General features: G+C 42.2%; 1 protein-coding gene across 1 annotated transcript in view; it reads right to left on the bottom strand.

Moving 5' to 3' along the window:
* The window catches only part of PLCD4 (phospholipase C delta 4), a 61,951-nt gene that overhangs the window by 27,984 nt on the left and 10,306 nt on the right, over positions 1 to 23,661 (bottom strand). Inside the window, exons 4-6 of the mRNA XM_087712971.1 lie at positions 13,810 to 13,992; positions 4,622 to 4,680; positions 277 to 435 (exon numbers count right to left, since the gene is read on the bottom strand). Coding sequence (XP_087569097.1) covers positions 277 to 435; positions 4,622 to 4,646 — 184 coding nt within the window. The 5' untranslated portion in view covers positions 4,647 to 4,680; positions 13,810 to 13,992. The remainder of the gene's footprint in view (positions 1 to 276; positions 436 to 4,621; positions 4,681 to 13,809; positions 13,993 to 23,661) is intronic.

Below are 23,661 nucleotides of genomic sequence, written 5' to 3'. Positions count from 1 at the left end.
ATATTAATCTCTTTCCTTTCCCCTCGCTACTTCCTTCTCCTTCCTTTTCTGCTTCTCCTCTCCCCTCTTCTCTCTCTCCTTCTCCACTTCCCTCTCCTTCCTCCCTCCTACTCCTCTCCTCTCGTCATTTTTTATATAGCTTTGTGGGTAAATTTGTGCAAGATTTCCCAAATTTTTCTATTCTGCACTTACACTATTTGAAAGCCCAACCTCAAAGGCAATGTTACGGAGAATCAGCCCTCTTGCAAATAATATGGTGCAGGTAATCAAACTCACAGGCTGATTTGGCTTTGCCAGACATCTTAGATTTGTACCAGACTGTCATGCAGTCCTGCTGCAACATGAAGAATCGTTGTTTCTTCCAATTCTTGGATTTCACCTTGCGCATCATTGTTCCTTGTTGCATTTGAATAAGATTGTCATCCAGTGGCATACCTGAGAAGAGGATCGGACATTTCAAGTCAGGGTTTTTATTAGTTTTAGTACAGTAACAACTATATGCAATTAAATGCAAATGTTAGGCACTCTGGTCAACATTTGTGCTTCAATACAATACAATACAATACAATAGCAGAGGTGGAAGGGACTTGGAGGTGGAAGGCCTAGGCAGGAAACCCTATACCATTTCAGACAAATGGCTATCCAACATCTTCTTAAAGACTTCCAGTGTTGGGGCATTCACAACTTCTGGAGGCAAGCTGTTCCACTGATTAATTGTTCTAACTGTCAGGAAATTTCTCCTCAGTTCTAAGTTGCTTCTCTCCTTGATTAGTTTCCACCCATTGCTTCTTGTTCTACACCCAGGTTCCTTGGAGAATAGTTTGATCTCCTCTTCTTTGTGGAAACCCTTGAGATATGTCTTCCCTAGTCCTTCTTTTTATTAAACTAGACACACCCAGTTCCTGCAGCCGTTCTTCATATGTTTTAGTCTCCAGTCCCCTAATCATCTTTGTTGCTATTCTCTGCACTCTTTCTAGAGTCTCCACATCTTTTCTACATCGTGGTGACCAAAACTGAATGCAGTATTCCAAGTGTGGCCTTACCAAGGCATTATAAAGTGGCATTAACACTTCACATGATCTTGATTCTATCCCTCTGTTTATGCAGCCTAGAATGGTGTTGGCTTTTTGGGCAGCTGCTGCACACTGCTGGCTCATATTTAAATGGTTGTCCACTAGGACTCCAAGATCCCTTTCACAGTTACTACTATTGAGCAAGGTACCACCTATACTGTACCTGTGCATTTTGTTTTTCTTGCCTAAATGTAGAACGTTACTCTACTGATGTTGCACCATTGGGTCTGAACAGTGGTGGGATTTAAATAATTTAACAACTGGTTCTCTGCCCTAATAACCAGCTAGGTAGGCATGGCTCGGTGGTCATGTGACTCTGTGGGCCAATTCTACATCACTCAAGTCGATGGGTGCTTCGCCTTAGCTATTACAAGATAATAAGGAAAGGCAGTTTCTGTAAGCAGGGCAATAAAGATTAGGCTAGAAACAATACCAGAATGTTTCTTCTTGCCTTCCTTACAAGATTAGCCCTGTAAAGTGGAAAAAACAAAATAAGATTTCTTCCATTTTTCCAAACTGCTTAGAAAGTTAACAACCGGTTCTCCCGAATTGGTGCAAACTGGCTGAATCCCACCGCTACGTCTGAACCAAATTCTAGATCTAACACATGATTGCCCTTACCAGAGCCAAGATAACTTGGGATTAGTCCATAGTTGTATTGGAGATCAAGGAATCCTGAGCACCACTGGTTCCCACACCCAGAATATGGAAGCAAGAGTCCTCCAGTGCTATAATCCTAGAGGACTCCACCACAATTCACAATAAGATCTAAAACCTAGGAAGGACTATTTCTATTTTTTGTGTGGGTTCAAAGATTGGTGGATAGCACTTAACTTGGCTTTAAGGAAGAGCCATAAAGTTAATTATAAAGATAGTTGGGGATATCAGTCAAGAAGTTATAATGAGTTGAAAAAGGGCTTGAAAAAATAGGAAATGGTAACAGTACAATGAGGAGTGAAATCTGTTAGCCTTTTAGGATTTAACCTAAAATCAGTAGAAAGAAAAGATAAGTTTATACATGGAATCAAAGACATATCCAGTTCCTGCAACCGTTTTTCATATGTTTTAGTCTCCAGTCCCCTAATCATCTTTGTTGCTCTTCTCTGCACTCTTTCTAGAGTCTCCACATCTTTTCTACATCGTGGCGACCAAAACTGAATGCAGTATTCCAAGTGTGGCCTTACCAAGGCATTATAAAGTGGTATCAACACTTCACGTGATCTTGATTCAATGAATTCCTAAGTGAAAAAAATCTGATACATCATTTAAAGTGTCATATTTTTCCAAATTGGAATGCATATTTATTATTTGTGTGCAGCATTTGTGAAAACGGATGTTTCCATAAAAAAAACAGTGAACTTAACAGGTGCACAAATTTAGATATCCTTTCCACTCACTGCTTTGCAATACTCAGTGGTTTGCAATTCACTCAATAGTCAATAGGTTCCGAACATTTGCTATACGCAGCTTAACATCTAAGTAAGAATATATCCACCAATCACTTTGCTTAACCAAGGACCAAACTGGGGTTGGAACTGGATATGGTAGGGATCCTTATAGACAGAGTAGTGAGGAGCTGACTATTAGAATGGAAAGCAAAATGGAGTTCCCATAAGATGAAGGGAGTCTGCTGAAGTTTACACCATTCACTTGAATGTTCAGGGACAAGAGTTGAGGAAGAAAAAAAAACTTTTTAGAGCTCAGCAGTCCAAAACAAGAAGTAACATTCAGAGTCCATCCAAGGAAATCAAGAGGTCTCACAGCCACAGTTTGAGGCTTTTCCTTTTGGTGTCACACCAGCAATCTCAATAATTATTTCAGCATCAGCTTTGGGCATAGAAGCAACTCTTTACTTGAGAAGCCTCTGAGGAAAGAATTCTTGCTTGAGGAACCAACTCTCTTCTCTGCTGAAGAAGAGCTAAGTGCCAAACAAATGTGTGCACTGTTCAATGTAAATTGTTTTTCGTGCATGTGCAGAACAATTTAGAGTGAACTCTGCATGCGCAGTCACTAAAAACCAAAATGGCAGCAGCCCAGTGGTGGCAAGGGAACCAGTTTGGGGGCATGGCAGGCCTGGGTCGTTGCCAGTTTCTGGCCTGAATTCCAGTACCGGTTCGGCCAAACTGGGCTGAACCGGGAGCAACCCACTTCTGGTACAGGATGGTGGAAGAGTTAATATATGTAGCCCTAATAAGCACTTTCTCTGTAAGCTTCCCTTTGTTGACTTCTGGCATCTGTTGTCTCCTCAGCCTTCTCCTCCAACCCCAGAGCAACTTTTAAGCTCAGCAGGTCCCGAGATTTGCAGACACTCATATGTTTTCCTTTCATCACATTTGCTTAGTGAGTTTCAGCAAACAGCAAATCTGCAGATTCAGCCATCTATTGAAATATAGTCTGCGCTATCCATAAGTCCCCAGCAGCAAATTGAATAGGAGCTGCTATTTAGCTCCTTCAATGTCCTCAGGTTTCTGATTCCAGGGATACATCAGAGTCAGTTCCTCCTTTCTCCTGCCCGCTCTCACAGCCCTGTTAGATATTACAGCTGACAGGCACGTGATGGTGGGGTTCCATGGTGTTACATGGGTCTCCCTCCTATCACACACTGGGACTCCTGCAGCCCCTGTTCAGGCTGGACTTATTTAGTGTTCTTCAACAACAGCCGTAAATCAATTTTTTAAAAAATAAAAAATTAGTAGAACTTAAAAGCTGGCAGATATGTATGTATGTGGATAGCATCATAACAGTCTCTTTACATCATATTCTGGACCTGTCAATTATTAGTTGGGCTGATTCCTCTTCAAGGCCTGGTACATGGAGGAGAAAACAGTTTTGGAGAGCAGAGACCAAGGAGGAGAGAAGAAGTGGGGAGATGCCTATACCAGTTGAAAGTACTCAATAAATGCTCAGGGATCATCTAACTCCACTGAAACATCTATGTCAGATTGTACTTATGAAAAAAAAATGGTATTGTCTGTGGCCTAATTATGAGGGAGCATGCTACTTTAAAGCTGGAACAACTAAGCATAAGTATAATCTTTATTATCATTGTACTTAAATACAACGAAATTGGTTTTAACCTCACTGGTGCAAAATTATAACAGAAATGAAAAAAGAAATAAAAAGAAAAAAAACTAGCGTGTGCATGGAGTGATTGTGGTTGTATTTAAAAGTCTCACAGTCCAAGGATAGAAACTATCTTTAAACCTATTTGTTCGACTGGCTATACTTTGATGTCTTCTGCCCAATGGTAGAAGTGCAAAGAGACACTGACCAGGGTGTGAATCATCTCTGAGTATCTTCCTTAAGGAAGACTTAAGGCAACCTCTGGCATTTATTTACTTATTCATTTTAAAGGATAGTTTGGGATGGATGAGATGGTGGCAACATAACCCTAACCTTTGGGCCCAGAGAGAGATCAGGAAAACAAGTAAGCAGCCACATGTAGTGGCTGCAAGGACTGAATTCATATGTGGACCTGAATTATGGAGTTGCACTGTGGACGACTTGCCAGTACCAGTAGCTTCTCAGAGATTCCAGAAAATACTTACGATGATTACAGAGAAGTGAAGACATGGTTCTTCCTCCTTTAGCTTGGAGAAATCGACACCTATAACATAAGAAAGTAGAAAGAAGTGAAAGCAGCAGCAGGAAGTGGAAGACTAGACTATTGAAAGGAGATATCTGCCCTGGAATCTTATATACCTTTACTTGGAAATGATTCTCAATAAGACATACTTCTAACTAGAAAGAAGTAGAAGTTAGTCTTCTTTAGATGCTGGATTCTCCCCTATCTTTCCAACACCATGATAGCACTGATATTTTGAACTAGAACTCCTTTTATGAGTTTCATGTTCTCTATAATTGTGTTGACTATTGCTTTTTGGGGATACAATTGGTGCTGCGGACCAATATATTTGGAGGACATCAGTTTGGGAAATGATATAAAGTCACAGATTAAGACAGTGGCTGATGATGATATTGCACTAGGACAGGAAAGAGACCCAGGTTCAAATTCACTCAGTCATGGAAAAACATTGGATGACTTAGGGCCAATTTATCATCCTGGTCTACTCACAAGGGATAAAATTAGAGGAAATTTTATTGAAATCTTGAATCCCAGAGGACAGGTTGGCATATATTGATCATAGCTAAAATTGCATGTGTTAGCAAAGTATATAATTTGTACTATTGCAAGCAACAAAAAGTTCCCAAGATAAGATCAGTTCCATCATGAGGACAACATGTAAACAACATGTAAATAAGCAAAATGTAAATTGATTCTTTGAAAATGTATAACAAAGGCTTCAAATGCTATTTTTTTAAACAAACAGCATCATTCATTAAATAGCATCAAAGCAAAGCTAAACCAAACGAAAGCTCAAAATGTCCATCTCACTATAAATTCACACAGTTTATTCTTTCAGTCATTAATTATAATTCAGGAATTACAACTGTCCTATCACAAATTCCTGTGGTTAGCAATATTCATCAGAGACTGTTGAGGAAGATTATGAAGCTTTCAGATAATAGAAGCTGTTTGAGTGGAATGGCTAAGAAATTTAATGGTCTCATGGGTGCTTACTGATTTTGTTAACAGCAGCTCTTACATCATACTGTTATAAACAAAACAAGTGATACAATTTTTCTATATCCACAACAGCACTGCATGATTTACAAGTGCTTCGATATTCCTGGCATACAAATCTGTTTTCCAGCTCTAACACTTGAGTAAAGTGTTGTTTAATGTTGTACGCCACCTAGAGTCACTATGTGCAAAGTGGGTGACCATATAAATCTATTTAAGTAATACAGAAAATAAATAATGGCATTTTAAACTCAAGGCATAGTCATACCTTCTGCATCGCTCTGCTGAACACATTATTCCCACAGCACTGCCCTATGTCGAAGGATATTCATCTTTTGAGTAGGGCTGTATTACTATTATCCTTCTCATCTTTCTTATTACCTTCTACTATTGATATCTTTTGGTTATATTACTTTGTTCACTGAGAGCTTCTGCACCAGAGACAAATTCCTTGTGTGTCCAATCACTCTTGGCCAATAAAGAATATTGTATTGTATTGTACTTTCTGTAATAAAATAGAGCTGGGTCTACTGGCTGGATTAAATGCTATTACTTAAGGGTACACAATTATTTTGGTGTGTGTGTGTATGTGTGTGTGTGTGTGTGTGTGTGAGAGAGAGAGAGAGAGAGAGAGACTTAAGTATGATAATCTCCAGCCGCTTGTAAAATTCATCTAAAAGCAAAAAGGAAGGATATTTTGGAACAATATCAACACTAATGGACTTTTTGTGGTTGTTCTTAAATGACCTTTGATCCTTAAATTCTCCCTTTTCCAAACTGGCTATTCTCCAGCTGTATTGAGACTACAGTTTCCAAAATAGTTAGGCAACCTGGCTGTAAATTCTGAGATATGTAGTTCCAATATGTTTGGAGGACATCCATTTGGGAAAACCTCTGTTCTGGGAAAACGTTCTCCAATGTGGCCATCACACTGGAGAAAGTTTTTTTTTTAATTATTAGTATTACCATCGCACCGGTTTCCCTGAAAATAAGACCTCCCCAAATAATAAGCCCAATTGGGCTTTTGAGCGCATGCATTCAAATAAGCCCTCCCCTGAAAATAAGCTCTCCCTGAAAATATTGCAACACAGCAGCAGCCATGAGGTGACCACACTCGCTGCCTCCTGTACTTCAAAAATAAGAAGACCTCCCCGAAAATACGGCCAAGCGATTATTTCGCGGGTCAAAAGAAAATAAGACCCTGTCTTATTTTGGGGGAAACACGGTAATAGGGACTTTTGTACAGACAAAATCAATGTTGATCTCCAAAGTGCCTGTCGCTCTGAAGATATTGCATCCAGGGGGAATCTCAAAGCAATATTTTCAGGACTCTGCTTCAAAGCAGATTCAAGTGCTGTTTGCCACTCCTTGAGCGGGTACAAATGACAACCACCTCATTGCCAATTTCTAGTCTATCACAGGAATGTGTCTAGCAACAGATGTTGAACTGACAGGCTAAAGAAAGCAATTGGTGTTTTGTTTCCCTCCCTCCAATTACATTATATGTACAAAGATAGAAATATGCTGAGATACCCACAACAGAGGAATGGTTGGTGAAGATGACACAATTTGCAGAGATGGCAAAATTATCTTACTTGACCAGAGAAAAAACAACAATTACAATTGTCAGTAACTGGAAACCCTTTATGAACTTTTTGCTGAACATCTGATCATTTTTCACAGAAATTTGGGCTCAATTGTGGCTGTAAGTCAAGGACTACCTGTATAACAGAAGCAAGATTTCAATGGTCATCCATGGAGAACAAATCTGGGCATATATTGCTAATTTAATATATCCCATTATTGTTAGTGGACCTTTATCGTTCCAAGCTGCATAGAGGAGTCAGCTGTCTGCAATGCTAAAATGTATATTTTAATCTATCCCAATTGAATGCTCTCTTTCCTAATTGGCAGTAGAGGTGGAGAAGGATGGCACTCTATTTTTGGAAGTGAAAAATATGCTTAATGTTATCCTTTCTTTAAAACAATCACTATTCCTCTAACGCTTTTTGGAATATTTTGTATCAGCTTGGAGGCAAGAGTTTAGATTAAGAAACATCACGTGGCATGCATTTAATGGAGTGATATGGTACATTTCTGGGAAGAGCTCTGAGCTTTTGGAACAAATGGTTGTTTCTTTTTGGCACGACTGCTCAAAATACATGCAGTACTTTAAGAAATTATAATTTCATCTGCTCCTTTTTTCTATTACAAAATCAAGTCATCACAGTAATGGACATCCTAGCAAAAGGCCAGAAAAAGATTTGAACCTGGCCAGGTACAAGCCTCTGAACACTGGTTCTTTGTGCAAAGTAAACACTTTAAGATAACTCAGACTTGGAATTGAATGCTGTTCCTCACTCCCTCAAACACATACACAATGTACATAACCATTAATGTACAGTACATGCTGAACACACACAGGCACACATAGGCTCTAGAGCCGTGATGGCGAACCTATGGCACACGTGCCAGAGGTAGCATGCAGAGCCCTCTCTGTGGGTATGGGCACCGTAACAAGCTGCTCTTCTGGTTTCCAGTGCGCACATCAGTGGTGGGTTCCGGATCCCGTTCCAACCGGTACGGTTGGAACAGGCTTGGCGGCGTCCACATGGTAAGCGCACGCAGGTTTCTTACCGCCTCCGCAAGCCTCCGCAATGCTCCAGCTGCTCAGCGGAGCATCGCACAGGCGCTGTACACACCATGCACATGCGCATAGGTGCCGAAGACGTAAAAGACCAGTAAGAAGCTCGGGCGGGTGGGCGGGCCCTCCGGAGCACCATACCGGAATGGTATCCAGTGCTCCAGGCAGGCTCCGGTATGCCCGTACTGGGAAGTACTGTCTGCAACCCACCACTGGTGCACATGCACACCGGCCTGCTGGTCACACATGCTGGCATGCCAGAAACACGAAGACCAGCTGGCCAGTGCACATGTGCACACTGGCCAGCTGGTCTTTGGGTTTCTGGTGGTGCAGTGCATGTGCATACGCACCAGTGGTGAGTTGCAAATATTTTTACTACCAGTTCAGGTGAACTGAAGTGGGCCGAAAGGGGGGGAACCCATCACTGATATTCGTGTAGACACACATTCTGGTTTGAGCACTCGGTGTCGAAAAGGTTCACCATCACTGCTCTAGAGCAGTGAGTCTCAATTTTGGGAAGTTTAAGATATGTGAATTTCAATTCCTAGAACTCCCTAGCCAGCCATGTTGATTGGGGAATGTTAGGAGCTGAAGTCCACACATCTTCAAGTTGCCAGGATTGAGAAACACTGCTCTAAAGGTGTGAGATCTGTATATTTTTCTGAAGAAGCCCATCAAACTGGGGCACAGTCAAATGGACATTGTTTCCTGAGTAGCAAAAATAATTCCTTCCATGACCTGGTGTAGCTGAGCTACTGCATTCCACAAGGTCTAATACAGTAGCTACAGGAAAGAATGGAGTGGGGAAATGGATCGATTGATGGAAAGGTAGATAGATAGGTGCCTTTTTATTCTTCTTATAAACAATCAGGATAAAAACTTTGTTGATGATTGTAAAACAATCCCATAATTCACTAAAACACTCCAGTCTATAATCTAGTTATCATTCAGACATAAAGAAATGAAAAGAAATAGATTGGGCATATCATCAAGAAGCAAATCAATTCAAAATAGGATTCCTTGTGATTTCTGCCTTATTCATATTAAATTGTTTGGTCATTTATAATATTTTAGGCAGTTTATTTCATAACAAAATGTGCTTGGCAGTGTTTTAATTTCATCAAGTAGAATATTGTGTGGGATACTTATTTAGTTATACATTTGGTATTCTTCAAGATGTCAAAAGGCTTGTTTTTCCTGCAAGAAACAAACATGACTGAATCTTTCAAACTTATTATATAGTTTGCAACTATCAGGATCTTTATTTCTGTCCTTTGTGTAATGTTTTTTTAAAAATCATTCTATAAAATTAATCATCTTACGAATGCCAGGATGTTCTGTTTTATCATTAACAATGGCTATTCTGCTACTATTAATGACTGTATTTTCTGATCCAATATCTCTTGGACCTTACTATGACAGCCCCTCCTGCCATATTTAAGTGTGTGTATGCACGATACATATACACAATTTATTAATTAATAAACCACGGTGCACTGGTTACACCACACGAGTGCAGGCTACTTCTGCTGACTGCCATTTGGCAGTTTGAATCTCACCAGGCTCAAGGTTGACTCAGCCTTCCATCCTTCTGAAGTTGGTGTAAGGAGGATCCAAATTGTTGGGGGCAATATGCTGACTCTGTAAACGCCTTAGAGAGGGCTGGAAAGCACTATGAAGTGGTCAAAGGTGGGTTGCTCCCAGTTCGGCCGAACCGGTAGTGGCGGTGGTGGCAGGAGGCTCCACCCACCCACCCGGATGTTTCTGCGCATGCACAGAACTGTCACGTGCGAGAGAGAGCACACACACACAAGGGAACCATTAGTAAAACCGGTACAAACCCACCACTGGAAGTGGTATATAAATCTAAGTGCTATTACTATTATTATATGTATTCATTTTTTTTCTCTAGATGAGTATGAGTATAGAGTATATAATTATATAGAAGGAACAAGTAGGCCACCATATTCAATTGTTAGGTCTGGATGCCAATTTTAGTACTGGGTTTTGTTTGCTTTAGGTCTATATTTTATTTTATTTTACTTTATTTAGTGTTCTTTTTTGTCTTATGAGCTACCGAGAGTTTTGTAATTGCATCAGCCATTGTGTATACATTTTACACATATGTGCATTTGGCTACTAACAGAACACATATAGCCTACCATATTTTTGGCTAAATTGGTTCCATTGTTCTTACTGTTTAGGAATATGGCACAATAATTAGAGCAGAATATAAACAATTTGATACAATAAACATATTAGCTTTAAAGAGGCCATCAGGTTCTGAAGCTTACTGGAATCATTACAGTATCTAATATATAAGAATAGCTTATGCTTACAATCTGGATATTAGAAGATGCTTTCTTTAATCAAGTTGGCCAAAACAAGATCCAAAACAAATACGGTGGTTTGATTCACTTTACACCTGCAAGCTAGTGTACAATGCAATTTATTATAAATTGATAGTGAACTTTTAAAAAGAGGCTAACACCATCACATCAGAAATAAAAACAACCCATTTCTAAAGGCCAACAAAAATATAACTCTTCCTTTCATTCATTAATATGGTTACTACTCGGGGGGGGGGGGGGGCGGATTTCCGGCCGGCTTTACTGCTGGTTCGCTTGTGCGCATGCTTCACACGCATGCACACTTCAATTAAAATTGTTCTGCGCATGCGCAGAACTCACAAAAAAGATGATAGCGATGGTGGCCAGGGAACAGGTTGGTGGCGGGGGAGGCCCGGGTTGCTGCTGCTTCCAGGGACCCAGGCCGCCATATCAGTACCAGTTCGGCTGAACCGGGCCAAATCGGTAGGAACTCACCACTGTTACTACTCCAATTAAAATAAAAGCACTACTCCAGGTCAAGATGAGTCCTGAAGCAAGATGCTATCAACACTTCATCTATAAAAAGTCATCCAGCCTGGCAGACAAATTTTACCAACACTGTAGTATCGGAACAGAATTTCTGGCCAAATGTAAAACCAGGAGGCCACAAAGAGGCCACAGAACAGAATGAATGGCAGCCATGGCTGTACCTCAAGTACTTTTTTTTTACTGCTTTCAGACTCATAACCTTTGTTACCTGATACAAATGGGCTCACTCTGCTTTGCAGCCTTTGCTGAAAGGGAAGGTATTCTAAGTATATACTCTAGAGAGCCCTTTAGTAGCTCCAGTTTACTCATACAGTGTGACCTTGGGTGCCGACTATAATCCGTTCCAGGACTTCGGTCAACACCTGATTTGGTCATGATCAGAAGCAAGACTGACTGCGCATGCGCGCATACACGCAAAATGGCGCGGAAGTCAGAAGGGGAAATCGCCATGTCAGGGAAAATCGTGGCAGCTGTGTTTATTCGGCACCTGAGGATGTGTTTGTGACATGAGTGAAACATTTAGCAGATTTTTCAGTCAGCACCCAAATTGTTTGTGTCTGAGCCATTTGGGACCCGAGGTCCCACTGTACTAAACAATACTGTGGAAATTTCTTTACATTATCATGAATACAAATAGCCCAGCTGAATTCACATCATCACTACAGTAATTAAGCAATTCCTATCAACTATATGAAAAATAGATCTTGTACTTTGCTTAGATATAAACAGGTATTAAGTAACAATACCAATGCTAACTGGACTTACTTTACATCAATAAGGTATGATGGAACTTTACTACAGATTTTACTAAATTGTTACATTGGATTCCAGAACTCTGTTTCATTGACAATGCACAGTTCTGAAGTTCTTATCTAACAACCATTTCATAAAGTCACAGAATTAGAAGGCACTATTTAGGCCAATCCTTCTCTGAGTGTATGAATCTAAATTATAGTATTTGTGAGACATTACCAGCTAATTTCTGCATGAATACATCCAGCTGGAATCTAATTTCCTGCATTTTATGATAATAGAGAACAGCCTGCTGCCTTTTTCTAAGTGACCCTGAATAGTGTCACAGTACAGTATCATTTTACAATTCATTCTTCCCTGAAGATTAAGCACACCTACTCTCTTCGTTCCCTCTTCTTAGAGCTGTTTCTAGCTGACTGATAATTGTTACTAGCCTTCTCTGTATGCATTCCAGTTTGTCTCAATTCTTTTTAAAGTAAAGCAGTCAGAATGGCATGGAATTGTTGACCTGATCTGACCACTGGAGGCTAAATAAGGCTATCTCTGTGAGTTGGAAAATAACCAAAGCAGTGATTAAATGCAGCACTGCAGGCTACTTCAGCTGATTGCAGTTCTGCAGTTCGGCTGTTCATATCTCACCGGCTCAGGGTTGACTCAGCCTTCCATCCTTCCGAAGTGGGTAAAATGAGGACCCGGATTGTTGTTGGGGACCGCCTACTGCCAATTACCTCCACTAGGCCAATAAGATCCCATAGATTAGGCCTCCTCCGAATTCCATCGGCCGGCCAATGTCGGCTGGCAACTACCTGCACGAGAGCCTTCTCGGTGGCTGCTCCGACCCTCTGGAACGAACTCCCCATGGAGATTCGTACCCTCACCACCCTCCAGACCTTCCACATAGCCCTTAAAACCTGGCTGTTCTGACAGGCCTGGGGCTAGAGACCTCAACCCCACTCGAATAGTATGATTGTTGCATTTTTTAATGATGTATTGTTTTTTTTTATGTTTGTAACTTGTTTGTCCTCCCTCCCCCTGAATTGTGAGCCGCCCTGAGTCCCCCCAGGGAAAAGGGCGGCATACAAATAAAGCAATTACAATTACAATTACAATATGCTGACTCTGTAAACCGCTTAGAGAGGGCTGAAAGCCCTATGAAGCGGTATATAAATCTAACTGCTATTGCTATTGCTATGTTCAACTTGTCTAACCTAGTTCCTATTCATATTTTGATAAAAGCTTATTTCATTTCTCTACATTGGCACCTTCCAATTATGAACTAGGTATTTATGTCTACATAGGGTGGGTACCAGGGGTGGGTTTCTGCCAGTTCTAACTTCTTCTATAGAAGAGGTTCCACAAATCTACCGTGCCGTTAGAACCGGTTCCAGCTTCCTCCCCCCCGCCCGTCGCACAACATCAAAATGAAGAGTGAGAGGAGGAATTCTGGGAGTTGAAGTCCACAAGTCTTAAAGCTGTCAAGTTTGAACGCCCCTGGGTTTTTTCCCTAAAGGGTTAGGGGTGCAAGAGCCTTGTAACTTGACAGCTTTAAGACTTGCGTGCTTCAAATGCCAGAGTTTCTGAGCCAACAAGAGCGTTGTTAAGTGAGTTTCACCACATTTTACAAGTTGGCCATGCCCACCCAGTCACATGGCCAGCAAGCCACTCCCACAAAGCAGGCCACACCTACAGAAGAGGTTCTAAAAAATTTGAAACCCACCACTGGTGGGTACTCAAGTGGGTAAAGAGACAAGGCTAAATTGTGAGAAAGAAGACCCTTTCTCATTACCATCTACCCCACTCGAATATACATTATTTGTATATTCAGAATATTTGTCAGTCTCACTTGCTGCATTCATTAGACTCCTTAAGACTTACTGGATTCAATGGGATTTATGTCCAGGACTGTTAGCTTAATCCCCACCGATTTCATCCATTTGTCGTCTGTGACCATTAAAAACAGAATTCATGACTGCAGCCATAGTTTTGTTTCTTCTTTGTGTGGCTAGACCTTTATATCAGCAACTTTTCTTTTTTCTACATGGAAAGCAGTCAAGACACCTAACAATAAAACAATGAAAACATAGTTAAAACATTGTGAAGGATTTAAAATTGCTTGTTAAAACCTAAAAGGCCTGACTCAGGAAGGAAGTCCTGAAAAATAGAAAGAATGAGGTCTGGACTCAACTCCTTGAGAAAAGAGTACATGAGAAACATGAGAAAAGACCTTTATTTTTATTTTTATTTTTACATGAACATAAAACAAACAGACACACACAATACAGAAAAATCATCCTCCAGTTACATACAGTATGTTGATTGGTTACAGAGCTGTGTGCTTCCTCATAATAGTCCCCACTTGCAATTTACACAAATTCTCATATCAATCCAATATATATATAATTATTATGATTATTGAACATTCATTTGACTATGTTATTACATCCTTTTGTATAAAATATTCTAAATTTGTAGTAAATCTATATTATGGCATTTCATTACATCCTTCTAAAATCATCCAATAATATTACATCTTTATAGCATATTCTATATAAAAAATTTTATATTTAATAACAAAGCTTTTAAGCATCCTCTCCATAGTCCTCACTTACAATTTGTATAAAGTTTCATATTATCAATCTGATGTGTATATATATGCAATATTATCATTGTTACTCATTTATTTGACTATAACTATTATCACTCCATTTTATACATAATACTCTAAATTTAACTAAATTTAACTTAATTTTTATTATGACCTTTCATTACATCATCCTGTGTCCTTCCAACAGTAGTGCAATCTTATATCTCTTGCCATTTGTAGTATTAGTGTTCTAATTGCGTTCTTGGTAAATCTTATATGGACTTCTCTTATGCTCACTGCATATTCTGTAAAAGCTCGAAACCCTCCATCTGTTCCTTCCATCAGTTTGCCTTTGGTTATCACCGATGCTTCTGCCAAAATTTCTCTCATTACTTCTGCCAAATTTTCTCCATTTTCTTCTTCTATATTTTGAGGTCTGAGATAGCATTCCAATCCATCGATCTCCCCTTTCCATATTCCACTCTTGCCATTTCCAACCACGCTCAGTTTACTGTCAATATCAACAATTTTCTTATCTCTTTGTTCATCTTTTTCTTCAATTTTTAGTACTCTGTCCTCAACTTTCATCATCTTTTGATAAGTATCCTCAATTTTTCCATCTATTTTCCCAGTTATGTGTTCTATATTCTCCATTCTCTTCTGAATATTCTCTGTTGTTACTAATATTTTTCTGAATTTCTAGCATAATCATTTGCAATATTAATGCTTCTTTTTCATGTTGCACCATTCTTCCAACTTATAAACACTGCCACTATAACATCCAAGGCTTTTTTGTTAAATGTCAAGCAAGTTCATTATAATCTTTCAAGTCAAGGCTTTCTCTTCACTCCAGCCCAGTTACTGATAGTACTCCAGAAGAGCACCTGTGTAAACAACTCGTGCTTTTCCCACTATCACTTTCAATAAACAAACTCAGGAGCCTTGAGATATAAGTCAAATGTTCAAAGAGGAAAAAAAAACAATGTTTCCAAACCTCCAACCTCTAAATGGCAACGTTAGATCTTTTCCCTCTGCTTTTACATCCCTCTTTGTATTCCAAACTTAAGGAGAAAAGTTGTTAAAAAAACAAATCCGATCAAGCGTTGTAAAAAAAAGAAAATCTTTTTTTATTAATTTTTAAAAAATAATTTACAGATATATACTCCCCCCCAAACCCATCTCCCCCCTCAACCTCCCCCCCCCAACCTCTCAAAGCAAATATAGGATATAAACATTAACAACCATATTCTAAAATAAACTAACAGACTTTAGCATCATCTCTCACTTGTACTTTAACTCCCCTTTTAAAAAGCTAACTTTAAACAAGTTGTATCATTCCGTGCTCATTCACTCATAAGCTATCTGGAGTTTCTTAGTCCCATATTTATTCTGAATATAATCAATCCATCTTCTCCATTCCAGCTTGTATTTCTCATCTGAATGGTCCTTAAGATATGCTGATATTTTAGCCATCTCTGCTAAGTTTGTTACTTTTAGTGTCCATTCTTGAATAGTAGGCAATTCTTCCTTCTTCCAGTACTGCACCACCAACAGTCTAACTGCCGTTGTAAGGTTCAAAATCAAATTAGTCTCTATAACTGTACAGTCTGTAATTATACCTAACAGGAATAACTGAGGAGTAAACTTTATATTCTTTTAAAGAATATTTTGCATAATCCACCATACTTTTGTCCAAAATGCTTTAACCTTTTTACAAGTCCACCATATATGGTAATACATAGCATCAAAACAATCACATCTCCAGCATTTAGGTTGTAAATTTGGATACATACAAGCCAATTTTTAGGATCTAGATGCCATCTTGTAAAAGTTCTCTCTCAGGTTTTGGGCTTGCGTATATTTTACATTTCTTACCTGATGTCAGCATTCCAAATACCATGTAGAATCAAATCAGAATCGAAGGCAACACTATGCTTAAAGTTCCAATTTAATAAAGCAGCATGTTGGTACATAGCTGTGGGGATTCCAACTCTGGAATCAGAATCAGAATCCCACCCAGTTAAAAGTTCACGATCTTGTCCCCACACCCACAGTCCATCATATGGTCCAATCTCCTTCTTCCACGCTGGCGTCCATGCCCAGCTTCTTCCAGTCAGGTGTGAAAGTGCAGAGACAAAGGATGACCTTGGCTTCTAGCAAAGAATAAAAAACAATGCATCCCAAAATCCTACTCCTTCTAATCCCCCCTCACATTGACTATACTTAAAGAAACAGCATAATGAAATAAGAGAAAGTGTGGCAGGCCAAAATTCTAAAAGGAATATAATTGCAGGCCTGACAGGCGGCCTCTCCTCAGAAGAAAAACGTTTCCTGAAAAGAGAACAACATAAAAGTTAACATATAAAAAATTAACCACATACTTCCACCCCTAGGGGACCCTTTGGCTTATCAGGAAACTTCTCGTGGAATTGTTCTAATAACTTTTCCACTTTTAAGTTCCAGCTTTTCACCCAAGTGGCTTCAGACAAAGGGTAACCCTTCCATTGCACTAAATACTGCAAGTGACCCCTATTCAACCTAGAGTCTACAATCTTTTCCACCTCAGAGTGTGGTTCCCTCCTATCACTATTGATGGTGTTTCCCCTTCTATCTCTAAAGGAGGAGAGAAAGCTTGGGTGGATGCTCTTATGCTAGACCCATTTCAACAAGCTACAATGCAATTCCGGGCCAAATTTCCCTAGACTTCTGGGTAGACTGAGCTGAACTGTAAATGGGCTAACTATCTTCACTATTGGGAATGGACCTAGAAATTTTGGACCAAATTCCTTGCTAGGCATTCCTAATCTTAAGTATTTGGTAGACACAAAAATTTTGTCCTCCACATGAAAGGGGTACTGGAGCGAGTGATGGTTCTCAGCTTGCTTCTGGTAGGCTTCTGCTGCAACTGCTATAGCCTTCTTCGTATTCTCCCATCCTTTCTTTAGCATGTCCATCCATTCATTCAAAGACATGGAGGAGGGAGGTTCTCTAGGCAGCTCAGGCATGGGAACAAATTCCATGCCACTGGTAATCTGGAAAGGAGTAAATCCAGTGCTGCTGTAACTTGCATTGTTGTACACCACTTCTGCGAAGGGTAGCAAGTCTGACCAGTTGTCTTGCTGATAGTCCACCAAACACCGGATGTATTGTTCCACTACCGCATTGGCTCTCTCTGCTGCACAGTTCATGCTGGGATGAACCTCTGAACTCAGTTCTTGTGTGGACCCCATGGATCTCAGGACCTGGCTCCAGACCTTGTCTGTGAACTGGACTCCACGATCTGAAATGATCCTCTTGGCAATCCATGCAGGCGATAAATGTGTTTCACAAACATTTTCGCTAATTCCTTTGCGGACAGCAACTCTGAGCAAGCAATGAAGTGCGCCTGCTTAGAAACCAAGTCCATAACTGTCCAGATTACTCTGTTTCCACTGCTGTCTGGGAGTTGCATGATGAAGTCCATTGCGACCTCTTCCCATGGTCTGTTAGGGCTGGCCACTCATTGTAGCAGTCCAGACTGGTCTGTTGGGAGCGCCAATTTCATAGCTGTCATCAGCTTATCCTGGCTTCCATTACTGTCATGCTGCGGTTTTCTCGACAAAACATCCCCCAACAAGTTTTTGGGTACTTGTTGGACAGCTGGGGTTTTTGTCTCTGCTGCAGGTTCTGGGCTCATGGATTCAATCATCCCTGGCTGGCCCTTTTTCTCCATCGGTGGTATTGGCTCATCCACAATCATCAATTTCCTACCACCGTCTTCCTACTTTATCGTAGGTTTCCACTTGTCAAGCCATGCAAGCCCCAAGATTATTTTCTCCGGCATCTCTGGAGCAACAATGAATCTGAGAAGCTTGCAGTGGCGGCCCACTTGTAACTTCACCAGCTGTTACTAGTGTGGGTAGCGTTCCATCTGCCTGTTCACCCCGAATGGGACAGGCTAGAGGTCTTGTGCTTATGCCTAGTTGCTTGACAATCCACATGCTGATTAAGCATCGAGCGCAACTGGTGCTCACAACTGCTTCAACTTCCCCCTCCAACCCCGTCTTAGGCACTTGGAGGTTGACTTGGAAGGCGAAGGGGCGGATGGGTGCATTCACCATTGGGTCATCTTCAGCAATTTCCTCCTCCGAGGCCTCCCCCTTGGTAGGACTCTTCGTCACCTTAAGTTGGGGATCCTTTTCCAGAGGTTGGTTGCCCTTTTCCTCCTCTGAGGCCTCCCCCTTGGTAGGACTCTTCATCACCTTAAGTTGGGGATCCTCTTCTAGAGCGTGTTTGCTTTTTCCCTCCTCTGAGGCCTCCCCCTTGGTAGGACTCTTCATCACCTTAAGTTGGGGATCCTCTTCTAGAGGTTGTTGGGCCAGATGATTCTTTTGTGGTGGCATCTTGGGCCTTCTCTTTTCCGCTGTGGCGGTTGGTGTGCACGTTCATGGCAATGCGGCTGGAGCCAAGCACTCTGATGCTTTGTGGCCAAGTTGACAGCAAAGGTGGCATTTTATTTTCCCCCATGAGGAAAGGGACCTAGTTACATCTCTAAACTTAGGAACCGCCTCATCACATTTTTCCACCATCCATTCTGTAGCTAACCCCTTGGTAATCCCTTCTTCCACTGTTGAGAACCTTTCTCTGTAGGAAGGTTGGGCAAGAACCTTTTAGGGTGTTGCAGGGGAGACTGGAACTGATGGGGAGTTCAATCCCTCATTTGGCCACTGCCCAGTTCTCTGCTATGGTGCCATCTGCCAAGGAAGGGTAGGTACCAATTGGAAACCCTTCCATTCATGACCTGGGATTGACCAATCCCAAGGGTGCCTGATTCACAGGTTGCTGTTCACCCAATGATTGCTGGTTAGGGTGGTTTAATTGCCAAGGGCTCCTCTGCTGGCTTGGAGGATTTCTGGCCCAAGGGCCCTTCTGCTGGCTTGGGGGACTTTCCCATGTTGATGGTCCAGGAGGTGCCCACTTGCATCTTAACCATCCATACTCTGGGAAGAAAATCCAATTTAGTGGTGGCTGGCAAGTGAAGGATGTTTGCCAATCCCTTCTTGCTGGCTGGGTTGAAAATCCTATCTTGCTAGGGATTCTATCTTCAACTCAGTTGCAGGGCATTGGCTCATTTGGAAGGAGTCAAAATCTCCACTCCAGGGTTTTTTCCAAGCCTTGGCTGGAGGGAAGGAGGGAGAGTCTGCACTCACATTTAGTTGTCCGGAATGGTCCGGGATCTCCATCGGAGCTGATTGCATGAGGGTGGCTGGAAGCTCCATTCATCAGATCTTCATGCCATCCATTCTCCGTTTTGAGAATAAGCTCCATTCCACTTCTTTGCATCCCCCACATGCTGAGCTTCTTGCCAAAGGCAATGATTTTTAAAAGCGAAAGTGCTTTTGCCTTTGCAGATTTGCAGAGGAACGTCTCATCTCAGCTTCTTATCTCAAAAGGCTTTCTCCTAATTGTTAGCTGATGTTTTACGCTGACCGGTGTGGTTCAATGTTGGAGAAACAGCAAACCTCACCAGCCCCCCCCCTGTGAGGGATGGGTGCTGGTGATTTATTTTGTAGAGAGAGTTGGAATGATGTCAGCATTCCAAATGCCATGTAGAATCAAATCAGAATCGAAGGCAAAACTATGCTTAAAGTTCCAATTTAATAAAGCAGGCATGTTGGCATATAGCTGTGGGGATTCCAACTCTGGAAGTTACATCAGAATCCCACCCAGTTAAAAGTTCACGATCTTGTCCCCACACCCACAGTCAATCACATGGTCCAATCTCCTTCTTCCACGCTGGCATCCATGCCCAGCTTCTTCCAGTCAGGTGTGAAAGTGCAGATACAAAGGATGACCTTGGCTTCTAGCAAAGAATGAAAAACAATACATCCCAAAATCCTACTCCTTTTAATCCCCCCTCCCATTGACTATACTTAAAGAGACAGCATAATGAAATAAGAGAAAGTGTGGCAGGCCAAAATTCTAAAAGGAATATAATTGCAGGCCTGACACCCATATCTTGTCCCATGTATCCATCGTTATTGGTTCTTCAAAATTTTGTGCCCACTTTATCTAATTCAGTTTCAGAATCTACTTCTATCAATATATTGTATAACCTTTTTATATGCATTTCACTTTGATCTCTAATTTGTTTTACTAGATTATCCTCATTTTGCATAATACTAATTTTCTGGTCTTTTTTCCATCTGGCCTGTAACTGTCCATACTGAAACTATGTTTGGATTACCCTTTCCTCTTTTAATACATTCATGTATTAAAAAAGGAAATTCTTAATCCATAAGTATGAAAAAAGAATGAAAAATAGAAGAAGAAAAATTATCCAATCCAATTTAAAAAGTAGAAAACATTTGTAAAAATTCCATCGGTAAAAAGAAAAAAAATAACACACTAAGTTTAATTCTTGCTTAATCTCGCCGCTTACTATCTTCTGTCTTCAATTTTAATTTAACTTTTGGTTTTTTGAGGTGATCTTTTCTCTAATAATAAAATTTATCTCACCAATTAGACACACTTTCTCTCCTGCTTTCCTTCCTTTCTGGAGCTGTCCCAACTTCAGCAGCTTTAATGGCTGCTTCTCTGTCGCCGGAAAAAAGATCTTCTCCAGGATCAATCAGGGACTTTGCGATGTCCCTGAGATCAGCAGGATGTGCCCTTCTCTATCACCATCTCTACGGGATGGTTTAGGTCCAAAAGGACTGTCCAGTGGCAGAGATATCAACAGCGATCTTGGAGCTCATCATGATGTCAGCTCCACTTCCTTCAGAAAAGACCTTTTAATAGAGATCTTTGCTGAGTAGATTTTCACTATCATTCCACCATGTTCTATTGGACAGGTCCCAAATCACCAGGCTGTGGCCTGTTCGAAATTGGGCTGCGCAAGTGATGGGCAAGCGCACATATGCATGAAGCTGCTTATAAGAAGCCGCCGAAGCTGCTGGTTACCAATATCGCCCGTCTCTTTCCATCTGAGCCGCCTAACATCGCGGCTCGAACGAACGAGCGTAGCGGACGGTGGAGATTGGACTGACTTAAACAACAAGAGAGCTGGTGAGAGGGGAGTTTGGGAAGCGTCAGAGACGCCGAGGGACGCTGCTTGTTGCTGGCCACCGATATTGCCGGCCGTGGTTGCCATCTGACACCGCCTAACATCGCGGCTTGAACAGAAGGAACTGGTGGAGACCGCGGAGATTAAAGGAGAACGAAGGGAGAGTTGGTGAGGGGAAATTGAACCCTGGGACAGAGCTGAGGGAGTGCGGAGTGTCCTGTGATTCGGAGCTGGCAGCGGACCGGTAAATTTTAATTCTCCGAGCTGCCAGTCTCCATGGACGCCAACATTGTTGGCTAATGAAATTGACCACCTTGGACTTGTTTTTTGACGCGCTGGGCCCTAAGAACGTCGGGCCCGATTATTGAATGGAGCGTCCCCCCCTCCCCTTCTATCGGAGATAAGCTTCCTTCCCTCCCTCTTTGGACTCTTTTGATCCTGGAAATGACACCAAGAGAAGCTGTTGAAATGAACACACTTACCAGACTTCTTTCTACTATGGTTAACTCCCCGGTTCTCATCATTGCAGCTGACTCTCGAACTCACTTTACCCCCCAGCCCCTCCCCCCCTGGACTACACTGAACTTTTCAGAAGAGCCCCCCCTCAAGGTAGGCCCTCCCTTAGGAGAGGGCAAAAGACACCTTTGGACTACCATAAACTGAACACTGTGTCTGTGAGCCCGCGCAACTTTTAAATTTTAAAAATTTTATTTTAATATGGTATGTTGAGTGCATGGGATTGCTTGGGATGATATGAATGATCTCACTTTTATTATTATTACTGTTGTAACTTTGTGTTTTAATCATTTCATGAGGACTGCTTGAGTGAGAGTTTGGGTATGACTGATTCGGAGGACCTGCCGGGGTATGCGGGGGTCATCGGGGTGGTTGGGGGGACTACAACCACGGGTGAGGGTCGGAGCATTGCGGTGATGACAGGGAGAGGCAGATATGGTGGGGACTTTAGGGCAGGCCATCATCGGGGAAGGAGGGCTCGCTGTGTCATAGAGATCCCTCCTTCCGGCCCTAGGAGTCCCACTCCAAGGTCAGATGGCGCGGGTGCTCAGGACCCTGGTCTCAGGCTGCTGTCGCTAAATGCCAGGTCTGTTGTTCATAAGGCCCCCCTCATCCGGGACTTGATAACTGATGAGGGCGCAGACCTGGCATGTATTACTGAAACATGGCTGGGCCCGGAGGGAGGAGTCCCCCTCGTAGAGATGTGCCCAGCCGGATTTCAGGTGCTACACCAGCCGAGAGCCCAGGGAAGGGGTGGCGGTGTGGCTATTGTAGTCCGGGAGTCTTTAGTACCTCGTAGGATCCCTGCTCCGGAGCTTGTCGGGTGTGAGTCCCTGCTAGTGAAGCTGGACCTCAAGGGTCAAGTGGGTCTGCTGCTTACGTACCTGCCTCCCAACTACGTTGCAGCAGCCCTCCCCTCGCTCCTCGAGTCAGTAGCCGAGCTAGCGGTTGAGTTCCCTAGACTTATAGTTCTGGGGGACTTTAACTTGCCTTCGCTCGGTGAACACTCTGATGGAGCGCAGGAGTTCATGGTTTCCATGACAGCCATGGGCTTGACTCAAGTAATTCGAGGCCCAACTCACTCAGCGGGTCACACGCTTGACCTCGTATTCCTCTCGGAGCAGTGGAGTTACGATCTTGGTCTGAGGGGTAATGAGATCATACCCCTGTCGTGGTCAGACCACTACCTACTGAGGCTAGACTTCCGGAGGCCAAACCCCCACCGTAGGGAGGAGGAACCGACCAGCTGGTTCCGCCCCAAGCGACTGATGGACCCTGTTAGGTTCCAGACGGAACTTGGGGTTATTCCTGATACCCTCGCCCACAGTTCGGCGGAGACCCTCGTCGCTGCCTGGCACTCGGCAGCTTCGGAGTCTCTAGACCGGATTGCGCCGCTACGGCCCCTCCGGGTCAGCGGCCCCCGGAGGCCTCCTTGGTTCACTGAGGAGCTCCGGGAGGTAAAGCGCCGGAGGAGACGCCTAGAGCACTCGTGGAGGTCCGATAGGTCCGAGTCGAAATGGGCACTTTTAACAGCATGCACCAAGGAGTATATTCGGACCTTAAGAACAGCAAAAAGAACATA

Source organism: Thamnophis sirtalis, unplaced genomic scaffold (assembly GCF_051295495.1).
Source record: "Thamnophis sirtalis isolate CommonGarterSnake01/CBP01778 unplaced genomic scaffold, rThaSir2_p1.2 scaffold_1, whole genome shotgun sequence".
NCBI classification, from domain to species: Eukaryota; Metazoa; Chordata; class Lepidosauria; order Squamata; family Natricidae; genus Thamnophis; species Thamnophis sirtalis.
Note: the sequence above shows the minus strand (reverse complement) of the source record. Positions and strands in the feature narration are given on the sequence as shown.